The 25,258-nt window shown below is 36.6% G+C and overlaps 2 protein-coding genes across 2 annotated transcripts; one reads left to right on the top strand and one right to left on the bottom strand.

Annotated features, from left to right (window-relative positions):
- The first annotated feature begins 491 nt into the window (after positions 1-491).
- LOC139843564 (large ribosomal subunit protein uL14) lies at positions 492-1,812 on the top strand. Its single transcript, XM_071833673.1, has 4 exons — positions 492-559; positions 660-944; positions 1,398-1,439; positions 1,543-1,812. Exons 1-4 carry the CDS (start codon positions 547-549, stop codon positions 1,623-1,625), a joined length of 423 nt encoding a protein of 140 aa, XP_071689774.1. The 5' UTR covers positions 492-546; the 3' UTR covers positions 1,626-1,812.
- A 783-nt stretch (positions 1,813-2,595) lies between these two features.
- LOC139843410 (peroxygenase-like) lies at positions 2,596-4,077 on the bottom strand. Its single transcript, XM_071833479.1, has 6 exons — positions 3,878-4,077; positions 3,563-3,712; positions 3,270-3,355; positions 3,096-3,190; positions 2,868-2,993; positions 2,596-2,764 (listed from the first exon to the last, which is right to left on the bottom strand). Exons 1-6 carry the CDS (start codon positions 3,996-3,998, stop codon positions 2,611-2,613), a joined length of 732 nt encoding a protein of 243 aa, XP_071689580.1. The 5' UTR covers positions 3,999-4,077; the 3' UTR covers positions 2,596-2,610.
- Positions 4,078-25,258: the final 21,181 nt, after the last annotated feature.

Raw genomic sequence — 25,258 nt, 5'->3', positions numbered from 1 at the left:
AAAATTTCTCTCATTCTCTCTTTGAAGAATTACTACTAGTAAGTATTCTTTTCTTACTTTTTATTTTTTACTTTTTACTTTTTACTTTTTACTTTTTATTTTAAAAAATAAGCTCCTAGCTTATGAGATGATAATTTATATAATTACCCTTCACATAATTATATATCATTATTATTATTGTCATTTCTACTCAATTCATACACATAAGCTACCATTCCAGCTACTTTCTCAAACACTTATAAAAAATACTAAGCTTCATCTTCTAGCTTTAAAAATAAGTTCCAGCTCCAACTATAAATTTCAGGTATAAGCTTCACCTTCAACTACTTTCATTCAACATAACCTCTTAAGCTATGTTTGAGGTTTTCAATAAAATTTTAATTTCAACCCAAAAGTATAAACGAGACCCAAAAATAGATAGTTTCTTACCAGGCCCATTTGAACTCTGTTTAAAGCCCATATTAAATAACAAACCCTAGATTTAACCAAAATCGATATAGGTATACACCTGCGATCCAAACCCTAGTTTCATATGTTACCTTCAAAATGTCGAAACGAGGTGCATTTTCTTATACATTTCAAAAATTTCACTCACAACTTCGTTTTTTGGCTCAATAATTATTTTTAATTATCAATATTCTCATGATTTTGCTGTGTAGGAAGAGGAGGATCGGCGGGAAACAAGTTCCGGATGTCACTTGGTCTTCCGGTGGCTGCAACGGTGAATTGCGCCGATAACACCGGAGCTAAAAATCTATACATAATTTCAGTTAAAGGAATCAAAGGACGACTCAACAGGTTGCCTTCAGCTTGTGTTGGAGATATGGTTATGGCGACGGTGAAGAAAGGTAAACCTGATCTCCGTAAGAAGGTCATGCCAGCTGTCATTGTTAGACAGCGTAAACCTTGGCGCCGAAAGGATGGTGTTTTTATGTATTTTGAAGGTATATTATCTTATTATTTACATTTACAATTATTATGTGCTTTTAGATGCTTGTAGGCCTGATTTAATAAGCCAAACTTAGTCAGGTATTCGCTTCGTATCTACAGTTGATGCCGTTACTTGTTTGGTAGATAAAGTGAACCTATCGTTACAGATGTGTTGCTTTTCATGCTCACATTTGTTCCATTTAGGCTCTACATAAACACTATTTTCTACCATTTGTATTTACATTTTGCATTGACCGTTGACCAAGATAATAATAAACCAGACTAGTCAAGTATATTTTCATTTTAATTGGTTGATGCTGTTACACGTCTGGTATACCAAATTGTAGCCATTCGTTACAGTTATGGTTTATACATCCATTGTTAAAAAGTCATCTGCACTTAGTTATTATATAGACCTATTCTTAAATATGTTTTGTCACACAGTTGTTTTGTTTTCTATTGGACAGATAATGCTGGTGTTATTGTGAACCCCAAAGGAGAAATGAAAGGTAGAAATATACATTGTTTAAATATAAATATAGTTTGAAATATATGTGTAGTTTTAGACTTGTCAGTCTATGCTGACAACCTATTCGTGTCACTATTTTTTAGGTTCTGCAATTACTGGACCGATTGGGAAGGAGTGTGCTGATCTATGGCCAAGAATTGCAAGTGCTGCCAATGCAATTGTCTAATTTCCGATCTTGTAATGACAAACATGGTTATGGTTATGCCTTTATTTTTGCAGTATCGTTTTACATGTGCAAACTTAGTCAGTTACTACTTATTTGAGAGTTTCCATCATTCCATGTGATTATGTTTTTGTTGTAGTATCCTTTTTGAACATATTCTATAACATATTTTATGTTAGTGATTTTAGCGTCATCCAACATTAATTTTAGTTAATTGGAATTTACTTGAATGCAAGAGTTATCTAGTTATACTTAACAACGGATTAAGAGAGTGTGGATTACACGTCCGTAGAGTTAGCTATTAACTGCCGCGCAAATTGCGGGGATCAAGGCGGATGTGCCTCCTTGCAGGGTCCAAAGGGCAGCATCCCAGGTGAGGTGAGCGGTCAGAGGTCGAGGGGCCCCCGAAACCTCAATCAAAAAGACACTTCGTTTTGATAGAAAAGTGCCTTCCAACAGATTTTCCCCTGCTAAAATGAAGAGTTAGGACTCCACTACTGAAAACCGATTATATTTCGATTTTTTCATAGCTTTCTCCATTCACAAAACACATACAGAAACGCATAGATTCTCTTAATTTTGATTTCCCAACTAAGATTTCGTGTAAATCCGAGACTTGTGAGAACGAAATACTTAATTAAGAAAGTATTTCACGAATCAGGAACCAATTCAAATTGTCTGTTTTCCTACTGTTTTCTTACATTTTATATTAAGAGTCTAAATATTTAAAAGATGTATTACTTGCAATTCGATAGCAAATTAATAAAATAAGTTGAGTAACGTTAAAATTACGTTTGAAGTTACAGTAACCTACACTTTGCTCATAACATTTGTTTATTCTGTAATATAAACCTTCACAAAGGCAACAATGCCTTAGGTTACACTGTTAACACACTTATTTACTACCAACTGTATAGGTATTCTAAAATCAAAACAACATACTTGACATCATTAACATAGATACGGAATTTGATTCCAAAAACACTCTTCAATACATCTTGTCGTGAGCAGCCCTGTTCATCTTGGCACAATACTCGAACAAGCTGCCATCGAAGCAACGCCTAACAGCCTCCTTTGACAACATGCCTTCCTCGTCCTTAGCAAGTGCGTACAGTATCGCCCACTCCAACTTAGCAGCCGTCCTGCATTATGAGCACAAACACCACAAACAGTTGCCATTCAGAACTATAAAATGATATAGTGGTAGATAGAAAGCTAACTATTTAAGGGTATAACATGACTAACCATCCAAAAGGATCAAATGCTACTCGATTCCCTTCAGTCATGTTCCAAATCTCCCCGAGTGTGAGCTTATCCGGAACCGTTCTAGCATACTTGCTAAACATATTCTCAAAGTGGACCGGCAAGTACCTGAAAATTATGTTACTTCTAGTTCATAACCCGAAGGCACCCAACAACCCACATAGCCAAAACTTTAATCGAGTCAACTAGGTCAATCACATTGAGACCAACCTTCCTTCGGTATCATATGTCCCCGTATCACTTCCATGTTTCGCTCTGTGTATGTTGTAAACATATATCGGAAACAACGGTGAAGGTAACCACCCCTACAAAATTCATGCAAATTATATCAAAACGGTTAACCAAAAGACTCAATTAAGCTCCAAAGGACGAAGAAGAACGTACGGGTAAGGTGGGATAGCTCATCCCCATATTGATAACAATGGCTGCTAGCAGCGATATTACAATATTGAACCCAAGTTGACGCATTCCTACACATTGTTGAAATGAAATATTGTTATATCCTATATGTACATTAGTACATATCCTAATAAAAATAATCCTGATCATGCCTAACCACATTAAATCTTGCATTCATGTGATTGTTTCTTGTTATATGTGATTTTGTTTTAGTTTGAACAGAAATTTCAACATTATCGATTCATTTTAACATTCTATAGAATTAGAAAGTGGCTCACCGGTATAGGTCTCCCACGGGTAAACGATTCCGTCACCGTTTTGATCGAAGAAAGCGACATGCTGTTGGAGGACAGTCATCTCGTTGTGCCTATGCCCTAACGTTCCATTTGGATGCTCTGTATCTGGAGCTACAAGTGCCCTCACCAAATCTACCAGAATGTTCATGCACAGTATCATAGTTATAGAAATGCAAATTGTAACAAATATTATATGAGATCCAAGTAACCAACTGTATATCATTACTAATTTTACCTTGTAATTACTGATGTATCGGACTCAAAACCTATATAAAGAAGTTACGGAGTACAACTTACAAGGTTTAGGAAGATGAGTTTCTAAGTCTGTACGGACTTTTCTTTCAATGGTCAACGGTTGACACTCGGCCTCCGTCGATAACGCATTACTGTCCGTCATTCCGATCAGTTTTCCGGCCATCTTTTCTCCTACTCTTTGTACTTTTCCGATTAGTGTATGTCGTTTTGTGTTTTCATATTTTTGAGTTGCAAACAAGTTTTGTATCAAATTGCTTCACCGCTTTGAGGTATACAGCTGGAGACTGCTTACTCTACTCTACTCGCGGATCATCCACGTGTCCCTTTTTCTCTTACACGTGCCCCTATTCTCTCACACGTGGCTTATTTGGTCGCTACTTTATTTTGAAGTGAAGGGGGGTATTTGGACGTTTTTTTTTCTTCTCCAAAAGAACTTTTCCTCACAAATTAGGCTTCACAAATTAGGCGTGAGCATTGGTGATTAGAACCGGATACGAAAAAATTGCCGCATATTTAAAACTTTGATTAAGAGTGCTCCCAAATCATAAGAACAATTTCTTTTCAGATTAACTCACATTAACGTTACGTCACATCAGTACTCATGACTATCTATGGATTAAACACTATCAAAAATAACATACTTTCTCAAATAAATTGGAACCCACTTGAATTATTTAATTATTGAGTTTACAAGGTTTAATGCTTTAATAGTACAAGTAACATATACATATACATTCGTCCACAAATATTTTAAAGGAAGACAAGGAGGAGGACGAATGCAAGGAGGGCGGACCTGGACTAGCCCATGACTATTTGCTGCCAATAGTGTCCTCAGAAGGACTAGCTTGGGCGGGACTCAAGACCCAACTATTGGGAGCACTCTAATTGGTACTACCTCCGTACTATTACAATTTACCCAGTTTTTGAGTACTTTTTAATCATTCAATTTGATTAGTAAACGAATGAAAAATTTCACGGTTAGTCCTAAAGTTTGTTCAAAATTGCACGTATAGACCTAAAGTTTTATTTAGACATGAATAACCAAGATGTTTGCACATGTTGCCAGGTTAGTCTATAATTGTAACGGATGTTAGTCAAACTCTTGTGAGGTTATTTTTGATGGAAAATCGTGTGTACTTTTAGTCAGATTAACGCAGCGGATAGTTAAAATAATAATCTTTTATTATTTTATGAACGAAATTTTACAAGATTAAATATTCACTTATTTAATGAAACATGCACACGATTAATATTTTCCAATGATCCAGTTACACCATAATAATTGTCATGAATATAAAACAAAAGAGGAGTTGACGATATACCTTTCTTGGAGAAATTGATGAGACGGAGAGAAACTTACGATCAAAAGTATGACCGTCTCTTTGGATAGTCCACACTACACTTCAAACGACCGTCAATGGATGCTAGTCCAAACCCAAGTAATATTAATCAACTTTTGGTTAATATTATGAAATCAAAATTTTTAGTTCATCGAAACAAGAATGAGATATGAATTAACTTGGTACAATATATATAGATATTTTTTTTTCAAAACACCCGTGAACCTTTTTTAAATGAAGCCGTGAATTCAAATTACCAAATATATGTATCATAAAGTCGTATTTCTCAAATACTTCAGGGGTATGTTATGTAACTTATAATTAATAATTTCTATCATGTCGCTTTCATGTGAATATTAAATTAATTAATTTCGATTCATTTACTATTTTGTTACTTGAGTAATATATATACATCATATATATTTTATTTGACGTCTCGGTGTATATGTGTGTGACCCCGAAGGCTCAAATGATGTTGGTCATATAGTTATATGTTGTACCTTGCACATTAATCCTACAGACTCCCACTTGTGCATGGCATAACACCAAGTAACTATACAAACAATGGTAAGCGTCTAGCAACACGTCATTGTCCCCAAATTCATGTGAGGGTAGTTTCTCGAAACTGTTTATGGTAAGTTTTAAATGTCATTCGTCCTTTTGTTTCATATACTTTAGTTAAACTTGAGATATGGATCATCGATCATTCTCATTTGTTTAACAATTTTATTTCTCGATCTTAGAACTGAATTAGATCACCAAATTAATTAAGTATCATCTTAATTACATCTGGGTGCAGCCACACAAATATCTTATTCATTCATCGAGGAGCTCAAAAAGTATCTAACTCCAAATATTTCAGAGGAACAAATTCTATATTGCATACATGTGTCTATCATGAGCTTTACATTATACCCAATAATAGCCTTTATAACAGCCTTATTCAGGACAGCGTTTAACCATATCAAAGTACAATGTTCCACACATCAAAACTGGAGTGCATCTCAAGTCTAAGGACATAAAGACATAATCACTAAAAGATTCACTACTGACAATGATCCATGTAGTGACATCTCGGATGGGTCATTCCAACATTCATCATCAATGAATACATATGAATTTTGGTCTCTACAAGTTAATTATTTATCATCAATAAATATAACCAACACTTCATATTAATCTTAATTCATGTTATTCCCATAACATGATTGATTATGGAGATTTTGAATAATCAACAATCACTCATGGATTAAACATGTTAATATAGAACACAGTGATATATATGAAAACGATCATACCATCAATATATCAATTCATTATGATAAAACTGTTTAATGTTCCAAAAAATATCCAAATACTAAATTACAAATTAAAAATATCAGCAGCATAACGAAGTCCAATACTACTAGCATGATCATCATGTTTGTTGTGTGTCATGGGCTTCATGAACGGGTCAGCCACATTATCATCTGTATGAACCTTAAGAATACTAATATCATTCCTCTCAACGACTTCTTGAATGTAGTCAAACTTTCGAAGAATGTGTCTGCTACCTTTACGTACACGTGATTCTTTTGCAAGTATAATAGCACTTGAATTATCACAGTACATTTCCATAGGGGATTCAATGCTGGGAACTACTCTGAGTTCAGCAACAAACTTCCTAATCCAGACAGCTTCTTGAGCAGCTTCTGAGGCAGCAATGTATTCTGCTTCTGTTGTAGACTGTGCAACTGTGCTCTGCTTTGAGCTTCTCCAATCAACTGCCCCGCTGTGAGGACCCGTCCTTATCCACCTGGACAAAGTCATCAACATTTGGTCCCATTGCGATGATCGACTCCAAGTAATGTCCTTAAAATGAGCAAATGCACAGCGGAAGGTTTCTTTCATACCTGAGAATAAACATGCTTAAAAGTGTCAACCAAAAGGTTGGTGAGTTCATAGGTTTATCATAACAATCATTTCAATATATTAATAGACCACAAGATTTCCGTTTACATAAACGTTTTAATAAAAATATTCTAAGTGGTTGAGCACTTGGTAACCATACTTAACATTTAATCAACGTCGCATATTCCTTTTATTATGAAATCTCACTACAATGTACCAAGTGTAGTCACTGAAACGAAGTACTGTACAACCGTTGAATACTGGTCGTCCAGTCAGGTTGGGGTTGTCAGGCCCGATAGATCTATCAACGGGATTCGCGTTTACAATACCGCATGTAAATAGTAGTTACCAAGCTACAGGGAAGTATGCTAGTGGTACAACTCAACGTAGAATATATTTTTAAGTACTTGTGTCTATTTCGTAAAGCATTCATAAAACAGCGCATGTATTCTCAGCCCAAAAATATATAATGCAAAAGCATTTAAAAAGGGAGCAAATGAAACTCACAATACGATATTTTGTAGTAAAAATATGCATACGACGGATCTGAACAATGTAGGGTTGGCCTCGGATTCACGAACCTATATTATTTATTTATATATTAACACACATAATTGTAATCGAACAAATTTATATATATATATAAATTTATTATTTATATCATTTTTATATTAATAACCTATTTGTATCATATATTCATTTTATATATTTAAAAATAAATAAAAATATAAATTTTGTTATGTTATATGTATTAAATATATTTTTGTATATATATATATATATATATATATATATATATATATATAATATATATATCATTTATTTTGTAAAAATTATAATAATATTAAAATAATATTAGTAATGATAAAAATAATAATAATGATAATGGAGTTAAAAATGACACTTTTAATATAAATGATAAAATGATAACTTTAATAAAATGATACTTTTTAATAAAAATGTTAATTTTATTAATAATGAATACTAATAATAATAACTATAAAAATAATGATTTTTCTATAATAATAACGATACTAATATTTATATTAATAATTATGATGATAATAATACTATTAATAATAATACTAACACTTATGATAACAGTAATAACAATAATAACAATAATAATAATAACAATAATAATAATAATAATAATAATAATAATAATAATGATCATAATTTGTAATATTTTGTATTAGTTAAATAATAATAATAATAATAATAATAATAATAATAATAATAATAATAATAATAATAATAATAATAATAATAATAATAATAATAATAATAATAATAATAATAATAGAAAAGCTACCTTAAAGAGTTTTCCCAAAATAAAAATGCCATAGACCGGCTCGAACCCAAGACCTCTTGGTTAACACAAACCCACACCAAACCACTCCACTGCCCATTCATTTCTATTTTTAAACCCGAATTATAAGCTATATATCTTAATTCATCAATTCTTTTTCATCCCTAAACTAATCGATTTTTATCATCATCTAACACCTCATCATTATCATAATCAATCAAAACTATATTCATAACATGATCATAATTATATCCGGTTATCATGATTATCAACATCTCTCGCTATTATTATCACCTTTATCATCGAACTCGTTCATCTTAATAATAATAATACCACGTAATACTAATACATTCAATGAAGTTGGGCTTGTCTCGGTCTAATAGGAATCTAGTAGCCCGATTAGAAATCGAACCTAGAGTCCAGTTTCAAATCCAATGACACACTTCAATTGGCAGCCCAAGATGTGGTGGTGATTTATTTTCAATGTATATAGAAACAGTAATATTCGAGCTGTAGCAGCAGGAATAAAAGTAGTAGCAAAACGGTAAGCATAAGGATTGTGGACCTTCGATGGGTTGCAACGAAAACAGAAATAATAGCAGTAGCAGCATGTACTTCGTCCCATCATCATTATCATTTTACTCGATCAATCATATAGCTGTAACAGGAACTGACTAACTGCAGCAGCCTAGTACAAGTGGGTTTCGATCTGAAAACAAAAAAGTTAGAAGTAGCAGAAAAAGGGTTCGACGGTTTCGATGGTTTGGGGTGGTGTTGAACAGAAACGAAAAATAATTGCAGGTGGTTGTTGCAGGTTTTACTGTAGTAGTGGGTCTTCGATGGTGGTTTGTGTTGATGGATATAAAACAGAAAGATGTAGCAGTATAGCAGTTTCAGTGATAATTAAAGGTGGTTTAGGGTGGATGTTTGGGAAGGTTTAACTCAGAAACAGTGGAGAGAGAAGAGAGGAAGAAGAGAGAGAGGGTGATTGTCGTGGTAGTTGATGGGTTGTTCAAGGTGACGGTGGTGAAGTGGTAGTAGCAGCAGCCGGTGGTGGTCCAACGTTGGTGCAGGGTTGTCGTGATTATGTAAGTGGGTGTGTGATCGAGTTTCTATCCATGTGTAACAATATACACATATGTATATGTATATATGTATATATTTATATATGGGATAGATAGAAGATAGATGGTGGATTATGATGTCCTACGGTGGTGGTGGCGGTTGTTATAGGGTGATGGCAATGGGTTGTGTCGATGATAGTAGCTGAAGAAGGAAGATATGTTTGTTTTTCCTGATGAATGTGTAATGCATAAGTATATATAAATTATTATTAATAATACTATTATAACAATAATCTTAAATTAAGAACATGTGAGATAATAATGGAATAATGATTGATGAGGAAACAGTGATGCCAATAGTGAAGCCATCGGCTTCTTGTCCTAGCATGTAGATATTTTAATTTACGGACTGTTATATCGTGGTTCATTGCTAAACAGTTAATATCTAAGAGTCTTCCTAAAAATCCCAAATTTTTAGATTAAATATATTTAATTATTCCACTCATTAACTGTTTGAAACCTGATAAAAAAGGTTCAATAATTATTTATTTTTTGTTCCAATTTATATGTACGGAGTACTAATATTTAATCTTAAAAGGTAAAAATATTTTTGACAAATCTAAAATCTTCGTAATCAATTTACAGTCCAACTTTTATTTCAATCCTTCACGAACATGTACAATATCTATATTAAAACTAACAAAACATCAACTGAGTGTTACTGACGTTTACTAATTAAGCTCGAAATCATTCATTTTCCTTTTACTCTCTCTCTAAAAATAATCAGTTTTAAATAATAAGTTTTATCACATAAATATATATTATATGTTTTTAAACAAATAGATTTAATGTTACTTTGTATATTTACAAGTAGTATTTATATACATATTTATATATATATATATATATATATATATATATATATATATATATATATATATATATATATATACATTTGTAATAATAGTTTTCATTATATCGTATATTATTTTACATATTTATTTTCAACAATTAACTCATATATTATTTCAATTAATATTTCAAATTATTATAAATATATATATATATATATATATATATATATATATTTAAATATTCATGTATCTATTTACAAATAGTGGTTCGTGAATCGTCGAGAACAGTCGAAGGTCAATTGAATATATGAAAACAGTTCAAAAATTTTGAGACTCAACCTAAAAGACTTAGCTTATCTTGTTAAAAATCTAATATCGTATCATGAGTTTGGTTCAAAAGTAGTCGAAATTTTTCGGGTCATGACACCCGCCATTCATGACAAAGACATACCCTGACTGGGATCGAGAATCATCTCGATCAGTTTGGAAACTAGCATCTGTATAACATCTAATACTCAACTCTTCTTCCAAACCACCGTAAACCAAGAACATATCTTTAGTTCTCCGCAAATATTTAAGAATGCTCTTAACAGCAATCCAATGTTCTTCACCTGGATTCTGTTGATAACGACTCGTCAAACTCAAAGCTAACGATACATCAGGTCTAGTACATAACATGGCATACATAATGGATCATATAGCTGAAGCATATGGAACACATTTCATTCGTCTTATCTCATCAGGTGTGATAGGACTTTGAGACTTGCTTAAGGTTATGCCCTTTTGCATGGGCAATGCTCCGCGCTTGGAGTTTTGCATGTTAAATCTTCGCAAGATTTTGTCATTGTATGTACTTTGACTCAAACCAATAAGCCTTTTGGATCTATTTCTATAGATCCTGATTCCAAGAATATACTTAGCTTCTCCAAGATCTTTCATGGCAAAACATTTTCCAAGCCAAGATTTGACATCTTGCAAAGTTGGAATGTCATTTTCAATAAGTAGTATGTCATCAACATACAAGATCAAGAAGACAACTTTGCTCCCACTAGCTCTAATGTAAACACAGGGCTCATATTGGTTTTGAGAAAAACTAAACTCTTTGATTTTCTGATCAAACTTAAGATTCCAGCTCCTGGATGCTTGCTTTAATCCATAAATGGATTTTAGAAGCTTGCATACTTTAGTAGGATGCTTAGGATTCAAAAACCCTTCCAGCTGAACCATATATACGTCCTCGCTTAGGTCACCATTTAGGAAAGCTGTTTTGACATCCATTTGCCATATTTAATAATCATGAAAAGCAGCTATGGCAATAAGTATCCTAATTGATTTAATGCTCGCGACTGGTGAAAAAGTTTCCTTATAATCAATTCCTTGAGTTTGAGTATAACCTTTTGCCACTAACCGAGCCTTAAAAGTATTTACATTACCGTCCATGTCAGCCTTCTTCTTGAAGACCCATTTACTGTCCACTGTCTTGCAATTGGGTGGAAGATCAATCAAGTCCCATACTTGATTATCTTTCATGGACTGCATCTATGCCTTCATAGCATCTCGCCATTTGTTAGATTCTGGATCTGACATGGCTTCACCGTAGCTAAAGGGTTCATCATAATCCCCTATATGAGGTTCATCTGAATTAATCAGAAGATTTAACCTCTCAGGTTGATGGGGAGTTCTACTAGATTTACGAAGTATAGGTGCAAAACGTTCTGGCTCACCAACAGTGTGTTTAGCTTCAACGTGCGGTTGGCTAGTGCCTTCAGAAGGTGTGTTACTTTGTGATTCTTGAATTTCCTCAAGATCTACTTTACTCCCACTGACTTCTTGTAAGAGAAGATATCTTTCAAATAATTAAGCAAACCGAGCAGTAAACACTTTGTTTTCAGCTTGGTAGTAAAAATAGTAACCCATTGTTTCCTTTGGGTATCCCACAAAATGACATTTGATACCTCTGGGTTCTAACTTGTTTGAAGTGTCACATTTCACATACGCTTCACAACTGTAACAACCCAACCCTTATGCAACCGAAATATACAAAAATAAAAAAAAATTGTTTGTTCAGCAAATGGCGTGGCGCGCCAAATGACCGCGCGGCGCGCCAAACTGGTCTGTCAAAAAAGTCTTTAAACGTGAAAAAGATTGGCCACTTCCCGACATATTTAGACGAAACGCTTTTACCCACATCTTCAAATATGTAAAACTAACACGATTCAAACATAAAATAAGTTTTATAAAGTGGGGCCCACATCGGCCGTTTTACGAGTTTCATACAAAAGTTTGAGTTTTGACCACATTAGTTTAATTTCCAAACAAACTACGAGCATGATGTTTGAGGATAAACTACCCAAATCCTAGGCCGAATCCACAAGTAATCCAAGCAAGCAACCAAAAAGGGAAATCATCTAAATCCCGAGCATACCCTTGACACGTCCGCCTCCGAAGCTAAAAATGTAAACAACGAGAGGGTAAGCTAATGCTTAGTGAATGCAATACTTATAAGCATACATACATAATCCAATTACTTGCATACACCTACACAACAACACAATAACATTAGCAAACCGCAATATCAAATAAACGAATAATCGTACGTACAACAAGTCAACATCATTAGCATAGAGATCTCAACAATAATATACGCCAAATACAAATACGTACAATGCTAATAAAATTACACATCCCAATATACCCAATGTCGACATTCGACTCGATGGTGGCCGACGAAGAGTAGTAGGTCAAAATCGTTAACTACTCACCACCCATCGCACGCGTACGTGGCCGACGAAGAGTAGTAGGTCAAAATCGTTAACTACTCACCACTACGCACCATGAGGCAGACGAAAAGTGCAACCGAAACGTTAACACTTACCTCAATCACAAGGATGGCCGACGAAAAGCGAAACCGCTTCCATCCCACGATAAGTGGCCAACGAAGAGCGGATCCCCAAACGGATAACACTCACCACTTACCCCAACACACATATGTGGCCGATAAAGAGCGATAGGTCAAACATTAATCACTCACCACATATCTAAACATATACATGTAGCCGACGAAGAGTGATAGGTCATACGTTAATCACTCGCTACATGCCCAAACACACACATACACACGTGGCCGACAAAGAGCGATAGGTCAAACGTTAATCACTCGCCACAAACACAAAACGAATATAGCCAATGAAGAGCTATCCACACGGATATCACTCACTATATTTTCCCATCTCAATCGTGGTCCACGAAAAGTGAATCCTAACGGATGTCACTTACCACATCGCACACAAGCAACCAAATTATATACATAAGCGTATAAATATTCCACTCACCTTGATTACTTGAAAAGCAATTCCGCTTGAGCTCCTAATCGTCCAAATGCAATTTACCTAAGTAATTCACAAACAAATAAGCTAAACACTCTAGCTTATGCCCAAAACACCAATAAGTGCAATTCCGACCCATTTGCACTTTCAAGCACAAACCGTGCCCAAACTAACTAATAATCACTAACACAAGTGAGAATGGTCCTAATATGCCAATCAAACCCAATCATAGGTGTTAAACACCTATCTTGCCCAAAATGACCCTTAAACCCTAATTTGACCCATAAGAAGTCAATATCACGCCATTAGCAAGTTTTGACACCAAAACATATTTAACTCGGTTCTATGCTTCAACTTAATCCATTTTAAGTTTATAAACCTTATTAAATCGGCAACTGAGTCATAATCATCAACAAACCCTAATTTTGACTCTAGTCAAAATTAGTCAACCATAAGAACCCTAATGGTTTCCAAAACACCAATAATCACTAACACTAGTAATTATACACCATTTACAAGTCTTAAACATGGTTAAATCATTAACCAACCCAAAACCCGCCAAATATCAAAATAGCAAGTTTCCATAAACCCTCTTCATCAACCAAATGGGTTTTACAACTAACAATCTCAAACCCTAACTTGAATATCAAATCTAACAAATGAAATTCGAAGTTAGAACTTACCAATACTACCAAAACATAGCTAGGAGAGAGATGAACAACTTTAAAACCAGAGCTTTGGTGAGAATCCAACTCCTTCTTCTCCAATTTAAGCTCTCTCACTCTAGAACTCTTCCTCTCTCTCTAGATATGGATGAGAGTGTTTGTGTGGGTGAGAAATGAGCTCCAATGGAGTTCTAGATTAGTTTTGGTGACCCTAAACCGACCCTAAATGAAAAGACTAAAGTACCCCTCATTTGAACCTTTTAAGAAGGCTGAAAAATGCTTCAGGGGCAATCGGCGCGCTGCGCCAAAAGGTGGAGCGCCGCTCCAAACAACTGGAATTTGTGGTCGAGCCTAAAACAGGTTTCAGCAACTTGTTTTGGCCATAACTTTTCGACCGTAACTCCGTTTTTGATGAATCAAATATCGTTGGAAACGTAATAAGATTTCCTTTCCAATGGTAGGGCTTTGAAACATCAACACAAACTTTATTTGGGGTTGAAAAGATACGTACACACCTTGTCACTTCAGACAACGTCTAGTTTCCTTCGGCGTTCGAGTAAGCAACACGTACCCTTCATACACGCATCGTACACCATAAATACATTATGTACAATAAATATTTGGGTCTTACAACTCTCCCCCACTTAAACTCGATCACGCCCTCGTGATCTTCTCCAGTTAACCAATCCGGACCTACTCAATGGTCCTCAATCATAAGTCCCAATCCGAACTTTCCTAGACAATTCTTCCCAATGAATCACCTTTAACAACTAAATCGTCACCCGCAATTTATCAAATCCACCAACCGAGCACTAAAACCTTGCTCAATCCCTCACATCGGGAAAAACTAGACCAATCTCGAACCGAGATATCAATTCCTTAGCGTACCTTTACCAAGGACCAAGCTAAAAGCGACCATGTCTCAACCTAAAGTCAACAATCCGAACGTTGAAGATCGAACCACATGAATCCTTACGGACCCACTATCGGTGTATAAAACAACCGATAGATCGCTCAACACCGGATGAAGTCCGCGGACCCCTTCAACGGTCATGCTTCACCGATATAACACTACACCCATGATGAAGTCAGCGGACCCCGAAGGTCATGCTTCACCAATCAACAATACCATGATGAAGTCAGCGGACCCCGAAGGTCATGCTTCACCAATCAACAATACCATGATGAAGTCAGCGGACCCCGAAGGTCATACTTCACCAATCAATGCCCTTTTGGCCTCGAACAACGAGTAACGTAACATCGCGCTCTGCTACGCCATAGTGAATCCTAACGGATACCACTAACCATTCACACAATCGAGCAAGAACCACCTATATCGAACATAGGCACAAAACAAAAATTCTCTAAAAGAGAATCCACCACACACACATCCCTTAACCGAGGGATTTCACCTTGCTCGCCAAACACGTCCTTTATCTCTCAACGAGATTTACCACATTACCACCCCGGTGATAATTCAAATCCAAAATCATAAGTACAATTTAACCGAAATTGTATTCTACCACAAATCGACCAAACTAGGTCCCAACACAAGTTTCGGATCTGTAACGACCCGACCAAAACCGTTATTGACGGCGTCGTTAACTTAGGTCCCGTTGCGTGGTCGTAGTCCCTATATGAGACTCGTTTGACCAAAATTATGTCGCATTCATTTGAAAGGTACAAGACTTGCAAGTTTAGTTTACAAAACCGTTCGACAACAAGTCTAAGTTTACAAAAGTCATAAAGTATAAATGAAATAACTTACGACATAATATAAGTTGAAAAACACCGTTGCTTTAAATAGCGTAAGTATGTAACCAAAAGTTTGAATCCAAAAGTGCTATCCCTAGCGTATGTATGTATGTATGTATGCTTGACTCCAAGCAAGTATGAGTGTACGCGGAAGCATGTATCAAATAGCCAAGTATGAACCTGAGAAACATATAGAAAACTGTCAACGAAAAACGTTGGTGAAATCATAGATGTATTTGTAAACGTTGTTTTTGAACCACAAGATTTAGTATTCCCATAGTTGATTATCAAAATCGTTTGCATTCCAAAAGTATTGTTCGCGAGCACCCAATTATCAAGACTTAACGTTTCCTCCCATTGTATACCCCATCACTTAGTGCTAGAACAAACACTGATTCTCGAAAATATATTTCATCCGTAGACGGTAGCGAACCGTCCGTAATGAGGGTTTGTCAAACCCGTATGGCCACACAATATAAGTTCTCGCTTACACCCTGCAAGTGTAACTAATGATAATCGAATTGAGGATTTTTGTTCTAACTCGCTGTGGAATGTTTGTTTTCCTTGTACTTGTGTTCAAAGTATAATAGTAAGTAGTACAAAATGTAACAAAGTATATGTTTCTCAGCCCACAATTTAAAAGTATAAAAAGTTGTTGAAAAGGTGGGACTATGATCTCACCTCGAGTGCACGAGTATAAAAGTACTTCACAAAGTAACGTATGCATGAAAGTTGCTTAGCCTTGACCTAAACAAGTAAGTTGTGTCAATTAACCGGTTACGACACAAAGTCGGGTGAAATGTGTTCAATTAGTCCTATGGCTCGTTACGACTCGATTAAGTATAGCATGTGAATCACGTTGTCAAGTTTCATACAAGAAACAAGTATAAAAGCATGTTAGAATGATTGTATAATCGTTTGGTTAAGTTTGACTAAAAGTCAAACTTGGTCAAAGTCAAAGTCAACGCGTTCGGGTCGGGTCCCGAACTATTTTTCTATGCTAGTTATTCATATATAAGCATGTTAAAACAAGTTGCATGTAAATTGGAGGTCTAGAACATGTCAAACATTTTTAGTAAAAAGGTCAAGGGAAACAGAATCTGGACGCGGCTTATGTCGCGCCGCGGCCAGGCCTGTCGCGCCGCGACAATGGCCGTGGCCTGGTCCCAGGCCTGTTTCACTTGTTCAAGGCTTGGTAAAATTTCAAACAAACGCAAAACTCAAACCGTAAACAATTAGAAAGCGTATCTTATACCGTTGGAAAGCTCTTTTGACAAGGAACACAACTAAACATGTTTCATCAAACAAAAACAACATTTACAATAACCGAAAACTCGTCAATTGATCAAGAAAGGTTTATTTTCAAAGTTTCAAGTTCGTAAAACGTATTTTATGATTCGGGAATCCAATTTACACATACGATATGCCGTTTCGAAGGTAATTAAGCATACATTGCATCTAAACACTAACAATTAACATTCCATAGCATTTAAGCATCCAAAAGTTCATGTCAAGAACTATCAAACCCTAGTCAAACATCACAAAATCATTAATCGGGTTTTTGAAGTTTTCTTAATCAACCTACACATCCAAATGTGGCTAATGATACTAGTAACACAATTAAAACATGCACTTTAACAATCTAACAACATTAACTCATCCAAAATCAAGGATTAAGCAAACCCATTTCAAAAACTCAAACTAGTTACTCCAACCCACAAATCGAGCAAACAAAACATATATTCATGTTACACACGAGCCATAGACACTAACTAACACAATTTCAAGTATATAAAACGAATTTAGAGAAATTTAGTGTTTTAGAAATGTTACCCAAAATGGATGAAATTGGTACCAAATCGAAGAGGATGATGAGAGGATCACGAATATGTAATTTGTTTTGAAGTTTGCTTCCCGATCCGAATTTAGATGATGAATTATGTTTGTGTTCTTGAGAGAAAGAAAAGAAAGAAAGAGAGAGAGATGGAGGGATTGAATGGTGGTGATTGGGGTGGACTAGTTGACCTAGTCAACTAGTTTGCCCCGTGTCAATTTTAGTCCCTCGAGTTTAGAAGCGGGTGCGGGATTTAACCAAACGAATATTTTAAAAACGCTCGAGTAAACGGGTGATGTCAAAATTAAATAGCGGGAATATAATGAACGTTACTCACGGAAACTATTAATTTAAATACGAAAGATTATGTTTAAAAAAAAAGAGACGGTGTTAAAATTAAATTTAACGGAAAAACACGGGATGTTACATTATCCACACCTCAAAAGAAATTTCGTCCCGAAATTTAGTTGGAAGTAGTAGTCGTTGAATCTTCCTCGAGACCTTGCGTTGTAAATTCTACGAATAAGGGAGAAGTACGTCCTAGGGTATTTCAACGAATTTTGACGGTCGGGATCATATGTTGTTTTAAGGTTTGGCTTCACGATTTATGGTTTCAACCGGTCCTTCTAGGAAGTGAGGGTTATCGTCGATAGTGAGTTCATCAAAGGAGATAACAAGTTCTCGTTTCGCAAAACACGTCTTTGAGTTGATACATCGAATGTAGGATAACGGAGACTCAAAATGGGTCGGAAAATCTAAACGGCTAGCAACGGGTCCAAAACACCCCAAGAATTTAAAGGATCAAAATATCGCGGATTTAGCTTCCTACGTTTCCCGAAACGGATTGCACCTTTCCAAGGTGCGACTCTTAACGTGACGCGGTTTCCCACGTGGAATTTGAAATGTTTACGTCTAACATCGGCGTAGCTCTTGGTGATTACGAGTCGCGTAGGGTTTTATCTGAATATGAATAAATTTTCTCGGTTGCTCATGAATAAACTCGGCCCCGGTGAATTGATCATCGTTTACTTGGTTCGACAAAGGAGAATGACGTTTCCGGTCACATGTGGTTTCAAAAGGAGTGACGTTACAACTCGAATGAAAATCATTGTAGTACGAGGATTCGGTTAAAGGAAAATACTTTTCTCAAGTAAATTTGAAGTTGGTAATACAAACTTGTATTATGGTTTCCAAGGTTTAAATCGCATGTTTGTTCGGTCCGTCGGGTTGTGGATGGTACGCGGTACTCATGTCTAAACGCGGTCCCGAGGCTTTTTGTAAGGTACTCCAAAATCTAGAAGTGAAACGAGGATCTCAATCCGAAACGGGGTACATTTCCCTAAGGCATAGTGAACAAGTTTGCTAGGAATTGAAAACGTTAGCTAGGACAAGTTTCTCAAGAAAATTCGCGTCGCGGAAGATTTATCGGTTTCCAAAAACGTTCGTCGGAACTATTCACCCTTGAGGCGAATACTAGCATAACGTGAAGAGTCTCTCTCCATTGAGAATTTAGAATAAAAGATTTCCTGAACCGGAATTACGAGTGTAAGGCGAGAGAAGTTTCCGCCTCGATGCGAGCATAACGAGTAAGTTGTAGTTAGTCCATAAGACTGCGCGAGGACGAGCTAGTATACCCGTGTGACATACGGTTGAAGTCGAATGGAATCGGTAATTCATTCGGAAGCATAAATATAATTTGATAATAATTGAAGGTGTGTCCCCGGTATGGTTGTTATAAATATTCTCGGAGTTTTCGGATGTCCAAACCTGAAAAGATGAAGTCATGTACATGGCACATGGTGGTGTTTAGGTTGATCGAGTCTAACCACCATCACGCGTCACTAGAACTTTGGTATGTCTTACCGTAATATAACCACGTTGATCGAGTGTCGTTATATTACGCCAAATCATACCTCCATTCCCACATCACTCCATGGGTTCAAGTTCGTGTCATCGTGAAAATCTAAAATGAACAAAATGTAACGACGTCTCAAACGTGACTCGTATTAAATCGAAAGAATTAGTGCAACTCTAAAGATGCGTTCCCCGAGGGAAGGGTATAAGTGATTGTTCACGTCAATGCGGTTCGAATCAGACAATAACGTAGTTAGGTATGAAAAGAGTAACGAGTCATGATAGCGAGTAGTACGCAACCGTAGCGATAAATAGTGATGACGATACTCATCTAGAGTAGTGACAGTGACTTTACAATACTCATGGATAGTAAGATGAGACGGGGTGAGTAACAACCAAGGAGTCAGAGTTCCCGAACTAAAGTGGCAGGATACGAGTTCGTATAATGAAGGTTGGGTACCATTAAAAAGTTTTCCTAAGAATGATTCAAGTATAATGCACAAGTAGTCAAGTAAGTGCTATCTATAGCAAATGTATGTCAGAATGCAATGATTAACTATCCGGTTGTAGTCTAGACTCACTAATGCGTCCTAACGACTCTGTTAGACACACTAATGCACGTCCTAGTTCCCTACAACCAACGCTCTGATACCATCTGTAACGACCCGACCAAAACCGTTATTGACGGCGTCGTTAACTTAGGTCCCGTTGCGTGGTCGTAGTCTCTATATGAGACTCGTTTGACCAAAATTATGTCGCATTCATTTGAAAGGTACAAGACTTGCAAGTTTAGTTTACAAAACCGTTCGACAACAAGTCTAAGTTTACAAAAGTCATAAAGTATAAATGAAATAACTTGCGACATAATATAAGTTGAAAAACACCGTTGCTTTAAATAGCGTAAGTATGTAACCAAAAGTTTGAATCCAAAAGTGCTATCCCTAGCGTATGTATGTATGTATGCTTGACTCCAAGCAAGTATGAGTGTACGCGGAAGCATGTATCAAATAGCCAAGTATGAACCTGAGAAACATATAGAAAACTGTCAACGAAAAACGTTGGTGAAATCATAGATGTATTTGTAAACGTTGTTTTTGATCCACAAGATTTAGTATTCCCATAGTTGATTATCAAAATCGTTTGCATTCCAAAAGTATTGTTCGCGAGCACCCAATTATCAAGACTTAACGTTTCCTCCCATTGTATACCCCATCACTTAGTGCTAGAACAAACACTGATTCTCGAAAATATATTTCATCCGTAGACGGTAGCGAACCGTCCGTAATGAGGGTTTGTCAAACCCGTATGGCCACACAATATAAGTTCTCGCTTACACCCTGCAAGTGTAACTAATGATAATCGAATTGAGGATTTTTGTTCTAACTCGCTGTGGAATGTTTGTTTTCCTTGTACTTGTGTTCAAAGTATAATAGTAAGTAGTACAAAATGTAACAAAGTATATGTTTCTCAGCCCACAATTTAAAAGTATAAAAAGTTGTTGAAAAGGTGGGACTATGATCTCACCTCGAGTGCACGAGTATAAAAGTACTTCACAAAGTAACGTATGCATGAAAGTTGCTTAGCCTTGACCTAAACAAGTAAGTTGTGTCAATTAACCGGTTACGACACAAAGTCGGGTGAAATGTGTTCAATTAGTCCTATGGCTCGTTACGACTCGATTAAGTATAGCATGTGAATCACGTTGTCAAGTTTCATACAAGAAACAAGTATAAAAGCATGTTAGAATGATTGTATAATCGTTTGGTTAAGTTTGACTAAAAGTCAAACTTGGTCAAAGTCAAAGTCAACGCGTTCGGGTCGGGTCCCGAACTATTTTTCTATGCTAGTTATTCATATATAAGCATGTTAAAACAAGTTGCATGTAAATTGGAGGTCTAGAACATGTCAAACATTTTTAGTAAAAAGGTCAAGGGAAACAGAATCTGGACGCGGCTTATGTCGCGCCGCGGCCAGGCCTGTCGCGCCGCGACAATGGCCGTGGCCTGGTCCCAGGCCTGTTTCACTTGTTCAAGGCTTGGTAAAATTTCAAACAAACGCAAAACTCAAACCGTAAACAATTAGAAAGCGTATCTTATACCGTTGGAAAGCTCTTTTGACAAGGAACACAACTAAACATGTTTCATCAAACAAAAACAACATTTACAATAACCGAAAACTCGTCAATTGATCAAGAAAGGTTTATTTTCAAAGTTTCAAGTTCGTAAAACGTATTTTATGATTCGGGAATCCAATTTACACATACGATATGCCGTTTCGAAGGTAATTAAGCATACATTGCATCTAAACACTAACAATTAACATTCCATAGCATTTAAGCATCCAAAAGTTCATGTCAAGAACTATCAAACCCTAGTCAAACATCACAAAATCATTAATCGGGTTTTTGAAGTTTTCTTAATCAACCTACACATCCAAATGTGGCTAATGATACTAGTAACACAATTAAAACATGCACTTTAACAATCTAACAACATTAACTCATCCAAAATCAAGGATTAAGCAAACCCATTTCAAAAACTCAAACTAGTTACTCCAACCCACAAATCGAGCAAACAAAACATATATTCATGTTACACACGAGCCATAGACACTAACTAACACAATTTCAAGTATATAAAACGAATTTAGAGAAATTTAGTGTTTTAGAAATGTTACCCAAAATGGATGAAATTGGTACCAAATCGAAGAGGATGATGAGAGGATCACGAATATGTAATTTGTTTTGAAGTTTGCTTCCCGATCCGAATTTAGATGATGAATTATGTTTGTGTTCTTGAGAGAAAGAAAAGAAAGAAAGAGAGAGAGATGGAGGGATTGAATGGTGGTGATTGGGGTGGACTAGTTGACCTAGTCAACTAGTTTGCCCCGTGTCAATTTTAGTCCCTCGAGTTTAGAAGCGGGTGCGGGATTTAACCAAACGAATATTTTAAAAACGCTCGAGTAAACGGGTGATGTCAAAATTAAATAGCGGGAATATAATGAACGTTACTCACGGAAACTATTAATTTAAATACGAAAGATTATGTTTAAAAAAAAAAAAGACGGTGTTAAAATTAAATTTAACGGAAAAACACGGGATGTTACAGGATCTACCATAAGCATTATCCGAATTCTCACCCTAAGGTCCCCTCGTGCGGGAGTATAACTCCCCCACTTGGAACTACGTTCCATATCCACAACTCGTACAATGCTACCAAAAGTAGACTTTACCAACAATTGGGTTCACACGACCCATCGCCATATCTTGCTCTAATCTTGAGCACCCGAAGGATTTCAATCAATCCTTAAACACTTCGAACGAAAGGTGTAACACAATTACACAAACCATACCGCCGCAATCATCCAATTGCTTTAGTTTGTCAAATTCCACCTAGTCACTCATGTACCTAAGGGTTTTGTCCTTGGTACCCTAAGTACAATGTAACCGCAACACAATCGGAGTCGAACACCACGCTAGTAGGTATAAAAGAGGCACCTAATGTCGCGTCACGTAGACTCCTTTACCAACATACATCGAGATCAACACTCGATTTCTCGGGTTTCATCCCACCCGTCGAACCTCATGGTTCATCAACTTCAACACAAAAGCGAACACGCTCTAACATCCGAACACCAAAACCCACCCATATGGCTTGGTATAAACATTTCCCAAATATCAAGGAATGCTTGGTTGCACCAAGTCTTACGCCCTTCACCCTATAACCAGACCATCAACATAGGGTAATTCTACAAGGAACGCTACCCCTCATTACACTACGCACTAACACAAAATGCATTACACAACATCATAAGTACGTTTCAATAAGATAGTCGAAAAGTACCTGAACACCGTCGTCAGGTTCTCATGCATCACCAACTAGATCCGGGCACGCCGACTTTCGGTGTCCCTCCTTTCGACAATTAAAACAAGTAACCTTGTTAGACTTCGCATTCGTACATTCACGCGACAAATGACCCCGTTCCCCGCAATTATAACACGTGGGCACAAAACCACCGGTGCCACTCTTCTTCACACTTCCGCCACCCTCGGAAGTGCTCTTACTTTTCTTGTTCGAATGCATCGTAGTCTCGGACTTCCGCTTACTAACATCGGGAACACTTTTCCTAAGGACAAGCACCTCAAAACCCTTCGCCATGTCAAACAACTCGTCAAAAGTTTTCACCACGTTTACGCTAATCTTCTCTTGATAACCATCGTTCAAGATTCGATAGAAGTCTTCCTTCAACATTTTATCATTACCGACATACTCCGGGCAAAATTGGGTCTTTGACAAAAACACGGATTTGAGAGTGTTCAAATCCATCGATCCTTGCCTCAAGGAACGTAACTCGTCCTTAAGCCTTGTAAGATCGGCCGAAGTTCGGTATTCGTCGAAAAACTCTTTCTTGAATTCATCCCAGGTGAACTCCATGCATTGTTCTTCGCTATAAAGTCGGATCTTCGTGTCCCACCACAATTTAGCATCACCTCTTAACATGTTACAACCATATCTCGTCTTTTTATTGAGAGGGCATTCACACGTACGAAAAGCCCCCTCCATATCGGAGATCCAACGGGCACTCTTAAGTGGGTCCCGTTCACTTTCAAAGGTGGGAGGTTGAGAATCCTTGAAATTCTTAAAGAAAAAGTCCCGTCTCCTCACATTATCCTCTTGAAGAACGGCCTTAACTTGCTCCTTTACCACATTGATTAGTTGCTCGTCAATCGTATCTAGGAACATCTTCTTAACATCTTCGAGAAACTCCGCTTTTTGACGTTTAAAGATGGCCTCAACTTTGGCCGTGAACTCAACGTCCTCACTCGTACTTCCATCATTGGTGTCGTGTCCATTTCTCATCTTCATTCTATAAAACGAAGTAATTAAGCAACGAAACGAAAGGACATAACACATAGGTATATACATGTACACCACACTACCCCATCTTGCTCAACAATCGTCGTACATCGCTCGTTTGACACGATTTGAACCCGTAACAATGGTAGCTAATCATTGTTACGCGAACACGTCGCATTAACTCGCTAGTACAACGTCCATCTCGCTTGATGATTGCTAAACACAACACAAATCAATTAGCACAATGTTAGTTCATATAAATCAAAGCACTAACAATTCCCGATTAGACCCAAAGTCCTACAAGTCCCGTATAAAGCGTACACACAATAAAGTCTAAGTCTAGGCACCTATCTCAAGTCGTCTAAATCCCTTAGACCATGCTCTGATACCACTTGTAACAACCCAACCCTTATGCAACCGAAATATGCAAAAATAAAAAAAAATTTGTTTGTTCAGCAAATGGCGGGCGATCCAAATGGCCGCGCGGCGCGCCAAACTGGTCTGTCCAAAAAGTCTTTAAACGTGAAAAAGATTGGCCACTTCCCGACATATTTAGACGAAACGCTTTTACCCACATCTTCAAATATGTAAAACTAACACGATTCAAACATAAAATAAGTTTTATAAAGTGGGGCCCACATCGGCCGTTTTACGAGTTTCATACAAAAGTTTG

The sequence above is a fragment of the Rutidosis leptorrhynchoides genome, chromosome 4 (assembly GCF_046630445.1).
Source record: "Rutidosis leptorrhynchoides isolate AG116_Rl617_1_P2 chromosome 4, CSIRO_AGI_Rlap_v1, whole genome shotgun sequence".
NCBI lineage: Eukaryota > Viridiplantae > Streptophyta > Magnoliopsida > Asterales > Asteraceae > Rutidosis > Rutidosis leptorrhynchoides.
This window is presented reverse-complemented; position numbering and strand designations above follow the sequence as displayed.